The following is a 13868-nucleotide window of genomic DNA, read 5'->3' as shown; positions in this document are numbered from 1 at the left end:
CCATGTATCCATGTGTCCATGTGTCCATGTATCCATGTGTCCATGTATCCATGTGTCCATGTGTCCATGTGTCCATGTGTCCATGTGTCCATGTATCCATGTGTCCATGTGTCCATGTATCCATGTGTCCATGTATATATGTGTCCATGCATCCATGTGTCCATGCATCCATGTGTCCATGTATCCATGTGTCCATGTGTCCATGTATCCATGTGTCCATGTATCCATGTATCCATGTGTCCATGTGTCCATGTATCCATGTGTCCATGTATATATGTGTCCATGCATCCATGTGTCCATGTATCCATGTGTCCATGTGTCCATGTATCCATGTGTCCATGTGTCCATGTATCCATGTATCCATGTGTCCATGTATCCATGTGTCCATGTGTCCATGTATCCATGTGTCCATGTGTCCATGTATCCATGTGTCCATGTATCCATGTGTCCATGTATTCATGTATCCATTTGTCCATGTGTCCATGTGTCCACGTGTCCATGCATCATTTTAATGCAAGGGAACTTGATCAGGATGCAGAGTATCCTGATTCATGAAATAACTGGTCTTTAAAAATAAAAATGTGCCTGTCTCTATGGGAATTTAACATAGGGGGGTGTATATTTAGGCCCTCTGTATTTTAAAGAAGAATATTTATTTATTCATTTACGATACATTATTCAATTACAAAGAAAATTGGTTTCCTAAAAAGGTTTTAAGCTATTAAGCGGGTATGAGAACTCTGATTTTGAACCAGTATAAGGTGTTTACACTGTGTTTGGGAAACTGCCTTAACGTGAATATAACTGGGTTTTTAAACTGCATGTAAACACACTGAATTTGGGCTTATTTGGAGCTTTCCTGTTCCTCTGTGATGATCTGAAAGTCTGCACACAGCTCAAAAAGAGTCTCTTTTTACCTGCCAGTCCCATCAGAAGCCTCTTCCCTTTATCTCCGTTTCCCCCTCATGAATTGAAGCAGATCTCTACTGTAAACTAGCGATGTTTAGCCTCTTCGTCGTTGTGTAAGGCTAGTCCCGTAGCCACTGTAGAGCTGGAGTTCAGCCAAAGCGTAAGCGTCTCTGGCAGCTCTCTGTTACCAACACACTGGGAAACTGTCTGACAGCTGCTCTCCTTCCCAACAGGGGAAGGGGATGAAAAATGAAAAAGGCAAAGAGGAAAAACATGTTCTGTCAACGTGGTGCAGGGAGATGACAACACAGATGCTAAGTTATTAGCCGGGAAATGTGGCTCTTCCATTATATATTCATTCTACCACCGTGTCCTTTTCTTTCTCACTTCTTTGCCTGACCTAACTTTTGAGCTAATCCTGTTTGCCGACCATCTGGTGCTCTGTGGTTGGCTCAAACTCCCACAGAGACAGCCAATCAATCGCCAGCCTCCCCACCTGTTTCAGCAACGAGGGAGAGCGAGAGGGAGAGCGAGAGCGAGAGGGCATTATCCTCCAGGCTCTGATTCACCAGGCCTGCAGACACACACACACACACACACACACACACACACAAGCCATATCAGCTATATTAAACAAAACATCGTATGAAAACACAGGGCCATGTACGTGAACCACTGACATTTCCAGATATTGAACTGGCGGTGACTCATCATGGTTGATATCTGAACACAAGCACTCAATACCTGTGCTCGATCTTGTTTGGTTTCACAGCCAGACACTATAATAATATAACATAGCTGTTAAACTATTAGGTAGTAAACCTGTGGAAACATTAAATATTAAAGGTGCTCTAAGAGACGTCCTCCTCACCCCGTCACCTCCGCCTCCCTGTGCACTAACCCCCTAACACATCCATGCCCAACCCCCACCCCCAAATCCTTCTTGTTGGATATTGGCTGGAAGACTGTTTGTTGTGTCTGTTGTTTTGTGTGCAGGTTGGCATCTGTTGAGCCTGGGTTGTCTACAGAGACCGCGTTTTTTACAGTGTGTTCTGGGGACAGGCAGCTAGCAGATAGTGAGGAGATGTTTTTTACAGTGTGTTCAGGGGACAGGCAGCTAGCAGATAGTGAGGAGATGTTTTTTACAGTGTGTTAGGGGACAGGCAGCTAGCAGATAGTGAGATGTTTTTTACAGTGTGTTAGGGGAAAGGGTTAGGGTTAGTGTTAAGGCTCGAGTTTCACTTGAATGCACCATGAGCTTACGAGGTGTAATTGAATGCATCGTTAAGTCCCATCTGTGTCGTTTCTATGGCATTCGGCTCGTTCGAGATGAACTGCGCCTCGACTGTAAAGTGGACAAGAGCAGGCGGCAGCAGCGGGGGGGGGGGGGGGAGAGATGCGGTAAAGTCGGACAGTTTCCAGCCGATTTCAGGAACATTCAGGCTGAACAGGAAGTGACAAAAACACTTGTGTGATTCCGATTTAATAACATGCTATCAGACTAACATATCAGCTGGTACACAGTCTCTAGTTGTTTTAATTATGACAGAGTTGCTCTCTACATGTGATCTGTTGCTGATGTTAATTAACAACAGACTGTAGATGAGTCGTGATCTAAACGGATTTAATCTCTCTGACTTCTAAACGTAACTATCAGCCACACAACGTGTGTTCTGTACAGAATAACCCTTTAAATCAGACAAGTAGCCTGGGTCCGCCCGGGTCTTGCAGTCGGTGAAAAGCAACCGTGCCGCCTGCGTCTCCTCGCTCTTGTGATGTCATCGTTGCCCGCGTGTGCGTGACGTCAGAGCGAGTCGGGATCAAGTCGGACACAAATCTACCCAGCATGCAACGGGCGGTGACCGCCGGTGATCGATTCTGCGCAGACACTAGGCTCGTTGTCTTTTCTGTGTCTTTAGCTGCAGACTGCTAAAGACCTGGATCGGGATAGAGCCCATTTAGGCGTATTTTTCTATCTTTTTTTTTTTCTCATCTCCAACGAGCCTAGAGTCCACGGTGTCTCAAAGGTCAGCTAGTCTTTTCTGTGTCTTTAGCTGCAGACTGTTGGACGTCGTGGTGTTGGAAACCTTTCACTGATCGGACCATTCAGGGCATATTTTTCTATCTTTTTGCAGTTATCGGCTAAATTACGCCCGATCTTTTTGGATTATTTGTTTCTGCGAGAGTGCTCGCTGTCACAAATGCACTAAATGAGCACTGTACGGCTCTGAAATGGTTGGAAAAAACATGCATTATCATAGGAAATGATGTCTTCTCCTGTGTATGTGCTGAGGCACTTGAATTCGGATCTGGGGCGACAGTATATGACAAAGACATCATTACGCCCTCTCCATGTCCCTCCATTTTTACTCTTCATTTATTCCTGTGCCTCGCTCCTCAGTCTATTATTCCATTGCTACCCATTGTCTTTTTCCTCTTCTGCTTTCTCACTCTTCATTCCTCATTTTCTCCTCTCCTTCAGGGAGCTGCTCTCTTATCTATTTTTATCATGCGGCCTGGAAAGAAAGCAGACGGGAAGAGAACAGAAAGGAGCAGCCGTTCCACTCCCCAACGATCGACACACTCTGAACTATGTCTTCTTCCCTTCCTCCTCTTCCTGGTTTCCTCAGTTTCACACTGTGTGGCTAAACACTTCCACTTTTCACTCTCAGTTGTGTTTGACCCCTTTACACCTTCCTCCATATCAACTTCTATTTCAGTCTTTTGACATCTATGGTCCTCCATCCTGCCTGTTTTCTTTCTCTCACACCCACCACCATTTGTTCCTTCTTCTCACTGTAATGAAGCTCTCTCTCTCTCTCTCTCTCTCTCTCTCTCTCTCTCTCTCTCTCTCTTGTCTCTGGTTCTGCAGGCCAATCTAAGGAAGTTCATGGACCTCATCCAGCACAACCAGGTGGACAAAGTGTCCAAGATGTTGGAGAGGGGCTTCGACCCCAATTACCACGACAGTGAGACCGGTGGTGAGGCAAAACTCTGCATAACAATCACAAACTGTAACACATTTAACATAAAATTTACAGTAACTTACAGGAAACAAATGGCAGCAAGTTACTGTGAATTATTTTTACAGTGACCGTACCATACTTCCATTTTCAGTATTTTATGTAGTCACTGTAAAATACAACACAATTAAACACAACATAAGATAAACAAAGTAAAATTACAGTAGTTTACTGTACTATTTACAGCACTATAGTGGCTATATTGTGACTTTTTTTACAGTAAGACTTAGACTACTGTGATTTCTACTGTAATACTTAGACTACTGTGATTTTGACACGTTTACCAGGTTGTTATGTACCAGTATTACAGTATTCTACTTTAAAAATCATATACATTCATATTACTGTGAAATCTAAAGGAAATACCTGGAGATTTCAGACTTTATTTACAGAGTATACACCAAACACAGAAAGACTTCAGATGTAAAACTCAACGGCACCTGGTCTGTTAGGGTGACCAGTCTTTTGTACTTCCTGCTTCTGTTTGTGGTATTGACCGGGGCTTATCAATTAACCTCAGTTAATTAGTTAAATGAAGATTGAGTCTCAGCTTTGGGAACTATTTCCTGTTTATCCATCCATCCATCCACCTTCATCCGCTTATATCCGGTATCAGGTCTCGGGGGCAGCAGCTCCAGCAGGGGACCCCAAACTTCCCTTTCCCGAGCCACATCAACCAGCTCCGACTGGGGGGGATCCCGAGGCGTTCCCAGGCCAGGTTGGAGATATAATCTCACCACCTAGTCCTGGGTCTTCCCCGAGGCCTCCTCCCAGCTGGACGTGCCTGGACCACCTCCCTAGTAACCCCCCCAGGAGGCATCCTTACCAGATGCCCGAATCACCTCAACTGGCTCCTTTTGACGCAAAGGAGCAGCGGCTCTACTCCGAGCTCCTCTCGGATGACTGAGCTTCTCACCTGATCTCTAAGGGGGACGCCAGCCCCCCTCCTGAGGAGACCAGCATCCCGCCTGAGGAAACCCATTTCGGCAACTTGTACCCTTATTTGTACCTATTTCCTGTTTAATTAGCAGTAATATCCAACGTTAACCATGTGCTTCAGAGCAACTAAAGTCAAGTGCACACGTGAGTGGATGTGCATGGTTGGATATGATATATTCTTAATTTTGCCGGGTTGCAGTCTCCCCAGACCAGACCCTCTGCCTACAACCGGGCCTGGGAGGCCTTGTAACTGTTAACCTAGCCTTTAGCGTAGCACGGAAAACACCTGCTCACTTTGTGCTTATGGAACATTTGTGAGCTGTGTCGAGAACACATTGACATCAGGACCCGGCTCAGTACTCCCAGCTCTGGTTGCTCAATTATTTGGCTACAACAGCTCTATTTACTCCGTTTGCAGCGGGCTGACTGAACACACACACACACACACACACGTCCCTGCAGGAATATCTGGTACACAACTCACACCTGGAAGATACTCGCACAAACAAAAGCCTTCTCTGCAGCCCACAAGGCAACAGTGGTACATTTTTAAGTGCACTTCAGAGGTACTTAGCGGAGCTTTTTATATTTGGCAACCGGCCAAACATGCTCACACTGCCGCCTTCAACTAGGTCTGGATTTAACAGGCTGTTTAAAAGGGTAATTCACCCAAATTACAAAAAATATATATTCTCAATTATACATTTTTATAATATATGGCCATGCTGCCAGTCTGGTAGGATCAGTTTATCTGCCCAGGTGTGAGATATATGCCTCCTATATATGCTCAAGGGCACCTCATAGGTGGTAATGAGGGAGGGACTAGCACTGCTCTTTCACTTTCCCTACCCAGGTTTTACCCTGTCGATCTGGGGATTGAACCAGCGACCCTGTCACAAGCTCGCTTCTATAACCTCTAGGCCCACATTCCCCCCTTAAAACATGAGGCGAAGCGTTCCACAGTTCAGGAACGACTGTTTGAAAGCTCGGTCACCTGTAATAGTAATAATAATAATAATCTTTATTAAGTAGAGCATTTTTCAAAAACAAGTTACAAAGTGCTTTAACAAGTGTAAAGACAAGACTATTCAAGAGACAATAATACAAAAAGACAAACGCATGAAAACACTGAAAGACTAAAATACAGCTAAATATAACATTTGTAAAATACAATCAAATAAAAGGGATAAAGTGAAGTCAAACAATGGGGAAGGCTCTCCTATGGAAGTGTGTTTTAAGAAGCGACTGTAGTGTGAGAAGGCTGTTCTTTTTTTATATTTTTAGAAAGAACAAAATGAATAATCCTTTCTGGAAATTAGTTTTTGTTTTTGCTTGCTGTGTTGGGAGAAGGGAATTACCACTGCTGGAAATCACTGTAAATTGTAGCACTCATCTAAAGTAGCCTGTTTTTAAAAGCTCATTACAATCATTTGGTAACCACCGCTTGTTTACCTGAGTATTAAGGTTGACAATTATGTTTATTTATGATGGTTTAATGAATATGTCAAGGGTATCTCAGCAGTGCAGGTGCTCTTAACGCAGCCAGGGTTGAGTGTAGGAGATTGGCTTGAAAAATCCTGGTCTGTTGAGACAAATAAAGGTAATGGAGACAGCGTTATTAAGCCGAGTTTGTCTTAATGGGCTCTGAGAGCTGCTGTTAAGTGAACGCCTTGTGGCTGAAGAGGAAAGGCTTCTCTGCTGATGAGGACTCTTGTTACTCCGATAAAGATTACAGCCAGCCGTAAAAAGCTCTTCATTGTGATTAACAATGTGAACACACTCCTCTTTCTTCCTTTTGCTCATGTCTGCACCCAGTCAGCACAGATGGAGGCTCATTTCCATCCCTTTATATGAAGAAGCCTCTCGCTGTCATTCAAACGCTTACGATGGGACGAAATGACCAAAGCTGTCACAACAAACATGGAGATTTAATTTCCTTTTGGTATATGTTCACTTTTATCCAGAGACTGTAAATATATAGGGTGAAGCTTCTGGGTCTGCAAAGTGAAATCAATGCTGAATCTCCTTAACCCTTGTACGGTCTTTGCTTTCGGGACCCTCTCTGGGACCTATTTGGGGTTTTAAAAAAAACTCTGAAATAAAATCTTACTTCATAATCTATTAACAAATAATGTCTTTATCTCCATTTCCAGCAGCTGAGATAACATCTATGTTTAGGGAATGCATCAGTCTCTACTAGCACACTATTAAACATGGAAGTGGGGTTTGTTTTGTGTCATAAGGTTATAATTCATGTTAAAAATCCACTATGGAAACAACATAAGTGTCATATCCAGAATAATGTTCTGACTCAGGAATACATGTTTATCACAGGAAATAAGGAAAGGACCCTGATTTCAGGTAGAAAAAATTGAACTTTCTTTCTGTAAAAATTTGAAACGGGTCAATTTGCCCCAAATACCGAAACAAGGGTTAAGCAGCGAGGTTTGGTTTCTGTGATTTGAATGTTTTTGTCATCAGGATCAGCTTTATTTGCTATTATAACATATAATATATATAGAATAACAGGTTTTATTATTCTTATTCTTGGAATTCACGGTCAACAAACCTAATTTATATCAAATTATACATGTTTTTAGTTAAAAAGGCAGAAATTAGGAATTATTTTGACTACTAGTTAAGATCAGAGGAAGCTCAGTGGATCTCAGATGGGTAGATGTCGAAGTTTAGTCCGGATACTGTTTGGAAATCATAAAAAAACAAAATTCAAATGCTATAAGATTCAATAAAACACCCAAAAAATTCAATGAAAGCAATCATTAATGTTACCTGAAGAAGATCCATTTGATTTTTGGGCAAATGGTTGAAAGAAATCTGATATTTCAGATATAAAACACTTTGAAACAGTACAATTTGACCCGAGGACACCACAAAGGGTTATTTGGAATATTTTGGTTGCCTAAAATGTCTCATTCTGTTTTAGCTAGCTGGTAACTAGCTAGCTGGTAACTTACTTAAGGGTAACTTAAGGGCAAGGTTGCGGATTTTCTGTGTTTTTCTCTTGTCAACAATCGTCGAAAAATCCATCATGTCACCAAAATCATTCATTTAGCTATAGTATAAGTTCCTGTCACCACTACCTCTGGTGATACACAGTGTTTGAAGTATTACTTACAGTATTATGGAGTCTGGAGATCCTGTTTTGTTGTTGAAGGGTTCCGCTGACTTCTATTAATGTTGATATTGTTGGATGCTTTCGACCTTTGTTCGAATTCGGCATTAGCAAAAACACAAAAAAAGTTTATAAAACGAGAAATCATACACAGACAAGTGACTTTTTATGGACGAGTGAAACGTAAATATACTTCAAAAAGTTACTGTCAAGCCATGTAAACCGATAACTACCTTGATTTCTTCTTTATTGTAAAATCAGTTCTGTAAAGTAGGACATAGTGAAATCACGGCATGTCACTTGGCTCTGAGTGTCTTTATTTGGAGGACCTCATGTAGACTGGCATTTACATTGATGACTTAATCACAGCAAAGTGTTTGTATTATGCTAATTAGCTGTGAAAGACAATTGACCTGCTTTGAGCCGCCTGGATAACATCAGTCCCAAAGAGGTAATAACAACCTGAACAGTGACGTGTCCTGATAAGAAAACCTGTGAAATCTCATATAAAGAGCAGAGTGGCGTGGTTAAGTTTGGTTTTTTACTTAATTTTATTCATCGTTTTGGTGGAACGTGTGTACGTTCCAAGGTTTAGTCGTCAACAGAAAACTCAGATTGGACAGATAGTCTAGCTAGCTGTCTGGATTTACCCTGCAGAGACCTGAGGACCAGGTAACCATAGTCCACAGATTGGACAGATAGTCTAGCTAGCTGTCTGGATTTACCCTGCAGAGACCTGAGGACCAGGTAACCCTGGTAGGCACACTTTTGGAGAAAGGGTGCATTTTCTGGAAAAGTTCCAGGTGTGCCAATATTTTCGTCCATGACTGTATAAAGTAGCACAAAACCACAGTCACAATGGAATTTCACATACGGCAGCCTCTAGACGCCATCTGTAGATTCAATTCTGGTAATTACCTCCCAAACAGCCCTTTTCATGGGTAAAAACTGTCCTAGTAGTAGTGTGCATGTCCCCAACGAGCCGAGGAAGAACCTGCTGGGTCCAGTCTCTAACTCTACTTTACCTGTAAGTGTTCAGTGCAAACTTAAAACAAACAAATGGAAAAATGCGAGCTCACTTTTCTTTCGTTCCCCTGTTGGTTTGTACCAAAGAAAACAAACTTGTGTCATCAGACACTCGGCATCAGACCCTGGAGATGTTCTGTTGCCGGGATTCAGATCCTGGTTTAGTCGCAGTATGTTTATGAGCTTGTGAATCCCCGTGAGAAACAAAACAAAAAAAATAGCTTTTTTAGCTTTTTTAGCTCCTGCTGGGAAATAACACATGTCTTGTGTTATTTAAAGCAACCCTACTTTCATATATTTCAATCATCTGGGTTCTGCTGGGTGGGTTTCTTGCTCTTTACCGGCTCTATAATAGAGCTCAACAGTGATTGGCCACTTTTTGAATGGCTGTGGTTCCAGAAGTTGATTGAGTTTGACACACGTGGCCTAGACATGATGGCTGTCAATCAAAAATGAACGGGATTTTGTCTTTAACAAGCGATGTTCTGTGTGTGTCTTGTTTTTCCAGAGAGTCCTCTGACGTTTGCTGCTCACCTGGACAACATGGTGGGGTTGATCAAGGTGCTGAAGACGGGCGGAGCTCACCTGGACTACAGAGCCAAAGACGGCATGACCGCCCTCCACAAAGCCGCACGCTCCAGGAACCTGGACTCACTCACGGTAAGGACTGTAGCTCTCCTCAGTCCTCTGCTCTCCACCCCACCTTAAAGTTGCTGCATGTTACGAATGAAGAGATTGGAGATGTTCTTGGATCCAGATGTGAGATGTTCTCTGATCCAGATGTGAAATGTGAGATGTTGTCGGATCCAGATGTAAGATGTTCCCTGATTCGGATGTGAGATGTTCTCTGATCCAGATGTGAGATTGGAGATGCTCTCTGATCCAGATGTGAGATTGGAGATGTTCTTGGAACCAGATGTGAGATTGGAGATGTTCTTGGATCCAGATTCGAGATGCTTCTGATCCAGATTTGAGATGTTCTCTGATCCAGATGTAAAATGTGAGATGTTCTCTGATCCAGATGTCAGATTGGAGATGTTCTCGGATCCAGATGTGAGATTGGAGATGTTCTCGGATCCAGATGTGAGATTGGAGATGTTCTTGGATCCAGATGTGAGATTGGAGATGTTCTTGGAACCAGATGTGAGATTGGAGATGTTCTCTGATCCAGATGTAAGATGTGAGATGTTCTCTGATCCAGATGTGAGATTGGAGATGTTCCTGGAACCAGTGTTAGGCATCGAAACCCGTTGGTCTTTGGTAGGGGGAAGAAACAAATCTAACAGACATCAGGGAGGAACCCAAGGAACTCACATCCGCTAGCTCCCTGTCCCCACACTGTGCCTTGCTTAATAAATGATGGATCGTATGTTCTTGACCCTTCACCCCCTCCCTCCTCTCTCTGTTTTACACACACACACACACTCTCTCATGAACACACACACACACACACCCACCCATACATACAGACCCTGCTGGAGTTGGGAGCTTCTCCGGACTACAAGGACAGCCGTGGTCTGACTCCTCTGTACCACAGCGTGATGGTTGGGGGGGACCCGGGCTGCTGCGAGCTCCTGCTCAACCACCACGCCTCGGTCTGCTGCCAGGACGAGAACGGCTGGCATGAAGTTCACCAGGTACACACACACACACACATCACTAGGGCTGGATTTGAATATTGAGTATTCGGATAATTGTTTGTTTGATTGTTATTAAAATTTTCAATTTCGGGAGCATGCCCCGAGTCCCGATTAGCCAATTATTCGCTTAGTGGTCTATGTCAACGACCTTTTTATTTCCAGGAGTGTTCGTCTGCCGCCGGAAATTTTGTTGGATGTTTGTTATTTTTTGGCCGGATGTCCGTCCCCGTCCTCTGGACTATGGTTACCTGGTCCTCAGGTCTCTGCAGGGTAAATCCAGACAGCTAGCTAGACTATCTGTCCAATCTGAGGACTATGGTTACCTGGTCCTCAGATCTCTGCAGGGTAAATCCAGACAGCTAGCTAGACTATCTGTCCAGTCGGACTCTCCGTTGACGACTAAAACTACTTTTGAACGTACACATGTTCCACCAAAACAACTTCCTTCCTGAGACTGTTTAGCAGCGGCACCGTGGCGCCGTCCGGCGCTTAGCCCCGCCCACGACGATTCTGATTGGTTTAAGGAAATGCCGATAACCCAGAGCAGGTTCTTCTCCCCTCCCAGAATGCTGCGTGGACTAACCAGACCTTCTCCCACAGCGCTGTGGAGGAAGGTCTGGCTATGAGAGACTAAAACAATTGTCTCTAGATATCACTAGATCTGCCAGGCGCACACACACACACACAGACACACAGACACACACACACACACACACAGACACACACACACAGGCTGTCTGGTTACTTGGACCAGCTGGTATTGGGGTAAGCGTTGCTCCAACACACACACAGCAGCCCCCGGCTGTCTCGGCAGCTGTTCCCCGCTGAGGTAGATCCCGCCGTCTCCACACGGCGTTGTGTGTATTTGTAAATGTGTATTTGTGTGTGTGTTCAAGCCCTTCGGCTTCATCACATTGCTCATATCGCTCTCGTTTCAGACTCGATAACAATCAGCTGCCAGGCAGGACAGGGAGCATCAGACAGACTGGGGCTAAGGATGGGTCTTATGCGTCTTTTCCACCGAGGCGGTTCTGGTGCTGGTTCGGAGTCAGGGCCAGATATGGAACCGGTTCTTTGCTTTTCCACACAAATAAACCTGGTTCTGGGCCAAGAACACGGGTTCCAACTCAGCACCAACCAGCGCTGGTCTAGAGATAAGAACCACTTACGTCAGGTGCTGGGGGCGGGGGGGGGGTTATCATGACGTTTGAAAAACCTTTTGAATACCCCGGTCAGCTGTTAACCATAGAGAGCTGTTAATGTTAGCTTTGGACATGGATGGGAGACCAGAACCACCGTGGTCTGGGGAGGAAACCAGCGCTCTGCTGGCTCTCAGGCTGGGGAAGATCCAGCTGGTTCTTAGAGAACTGGAGTAGAACCAGCACCAAACTGGTACCAGCACCAGAACCAGAACCAGCTCCTGGTTAGCCTTGGTGGAAAAGACATATTAGAGCTGCAGTTATTTTAATTGTCAATTAATATGTCAATTACTTTCTCAAATAATTGATTAGATGTGTGGATCAGTTTTTCCCAAAGCCCAAGATGACGTCCTCAACCCAGAGATATTCACTTCCTGTCCCAGAGGAACACAGAAACTAGAACATTTTCACATTTAACACGCTGGAATCAGAGAAGTTTTGACTTTTTTCTATAACGACGACTAAAACGATTCAACGATCATCTAAATACTTTCCAATTAAATCAACAGTTAGTTCAACTAATCAGTCATTCTAGTAGTCCTTGCAGCTCTTGTGTAAAGAGGCCATATTAAAAATGCCCCCCCCCCCACACACACACACACACTAAACACATACCTGGCATGTGTCACCATGACAACAAGCATTATACAGGACATTGGTTGACAAATACACCAGCTTCCAGGGCGCCTGGGTAGCTCACCTGTTAGAGCATGCGCCCATGTCAAGTCCCTGAAAATAATGTCCTATAAAAAATAAGAGCCTAAGAGCTTCCTGCTCGGCCTGGACAGTTTGGGTCTTTTTACACTCTGTCTTGACAAATTCAATCATGCAACTGTGCATTTCATTGAGCTTTCGCTGCACACACTCCTCTATCCTCCCATCTGTTTGGAGACTGGGTCAAACTGAGGGGACGGCTGTGTCTCATCTCCTCGGTAGAACAGTGACATCTAGTGGCTCAAGCCTGTTACTGCAGCCGCTGTCCACTGGAAGGCTCCATCCGACTCTCTCTCCGTGTGTGTGTGTGTGTGTGTGTGTGTGTGTGTGTGTGTGTGTGTGTGTGTGTGTGTGTGTGTGTGTGTGTGTGTGTGTGTCTGTGTGTCTTGCAGGCTTGCCGTCACGGCCATGTGCAACACCTGGAGCATCTGCTGTTCTACGGCGCAGACATGAGCGCCCAGAACGCCTCGGGGAACGCCGCTCTCCACATCTGTGCCCTGTACAACCAGGTGAGCACGTCTCTACTTCATAAGAACAGGTGTGTGTGTGTGTGTGTGTGTGTGTGTGTTTGTGTGTGTGTGTGTGTGTGTTTTTTCCTACATTTTTCTCGACATCCTGTGCTCTGTTCTCCAGAGATGGCAAAACTACTTCCTTCCCGTACTCAAGTAGAAGTACAGATACCTCGTGTTGTCTTCCCGTCAAAATTGAAAATCAACACTTTTGTTGACACCTTTTATCAATGTTTTTAACATTTTCTTACGTTTTTGTCCCTTTTTTCAACACTTTTGACTTTTTTTCCAATGTTTGTCCCTTTTTTGACGTTTACCACACTACGTAACACTAACTTATTAACTTTAGTTTTACAGTTATTTTTGGAATTTATGGTCAATAAATCTCATTTATAGGAAATTAAACCTAATGTTTGAGTTAGAAAAGCGGAAATTAGGAATTATTGAGACTAAAATTAAAGGAATGGATGTTGATGATAATCACAGACTGGAATATGTCAACTTTTACTCAATACTATTTCAAAAACACTTCAGTTTGTTTTACAATGCTATAAAATTGAATAAGACGCCCCAAAATGAATGAAAGTAGAGATGTGTACTTGGCAAAGAGCGTTGGGTGGAATCAATCATGTTATTTTGGGGAATTAAAAAGAACATTGATATAGGACAACATGAGGGCAACATGAAGATGACATGAAGACAACATGGGGACAACATGAGGACAACATGAGGACAACATGAGGACAACATGAGGGCAACATGAGGGCAACATGAGG

The 13868-nt window shown here is 43.8% G+C and overlaps 1 protein-coding gene across 1 annotated transcript in view; it reads left to right on the top strand.

The window, feature by feature from the left end:
• Positions 1–13868, top strand: part of LOC117955424 (SH3 and multiple ankyrin repeat domains protein 2-like) — a 128260-nt gene that overhangs the window by 10652 nt on the left and 103740 nt on the right. The window contains exons 2-6 of the mRNA XM_034889972.1: positions 3782–3890; positions 9539–9690; positions 10500–10667; positions 12976–13121; positions 13217–13248. Of these exons, the coding sequence (XP_034745863.1) occupies positions 3782–3890; positions 9539–9690; positions 10500–10667; positions 12976–13121; positions 13217–13248 (607 nt within the window). The remainder of the gene's footprint in view (positions 1–3781; positions 3891–9538; positions 9691–10499; positions 10668–12975; positions 13122–13216; positions 13249–13868) is intronic.

Source organism: Etheostoma cragini, chromosome 1, assembly GCF_013103735.1.
Source record: "Etheostoma cragini isolate CJK2018 chromosome 1, CSU_Ecrag_1.0, whole genome shotgun sequence".
Taxonomy (NCBI): domain Eukaryota; kingdom Metazoa; phylum Chordata; class Actinopteri; order Perciformes; family Percidae; genus Etheostoma; species Etheostoma cragini.
This window is presented reverse-complemented; position numbering and strand designations above follow the sequence as displayed.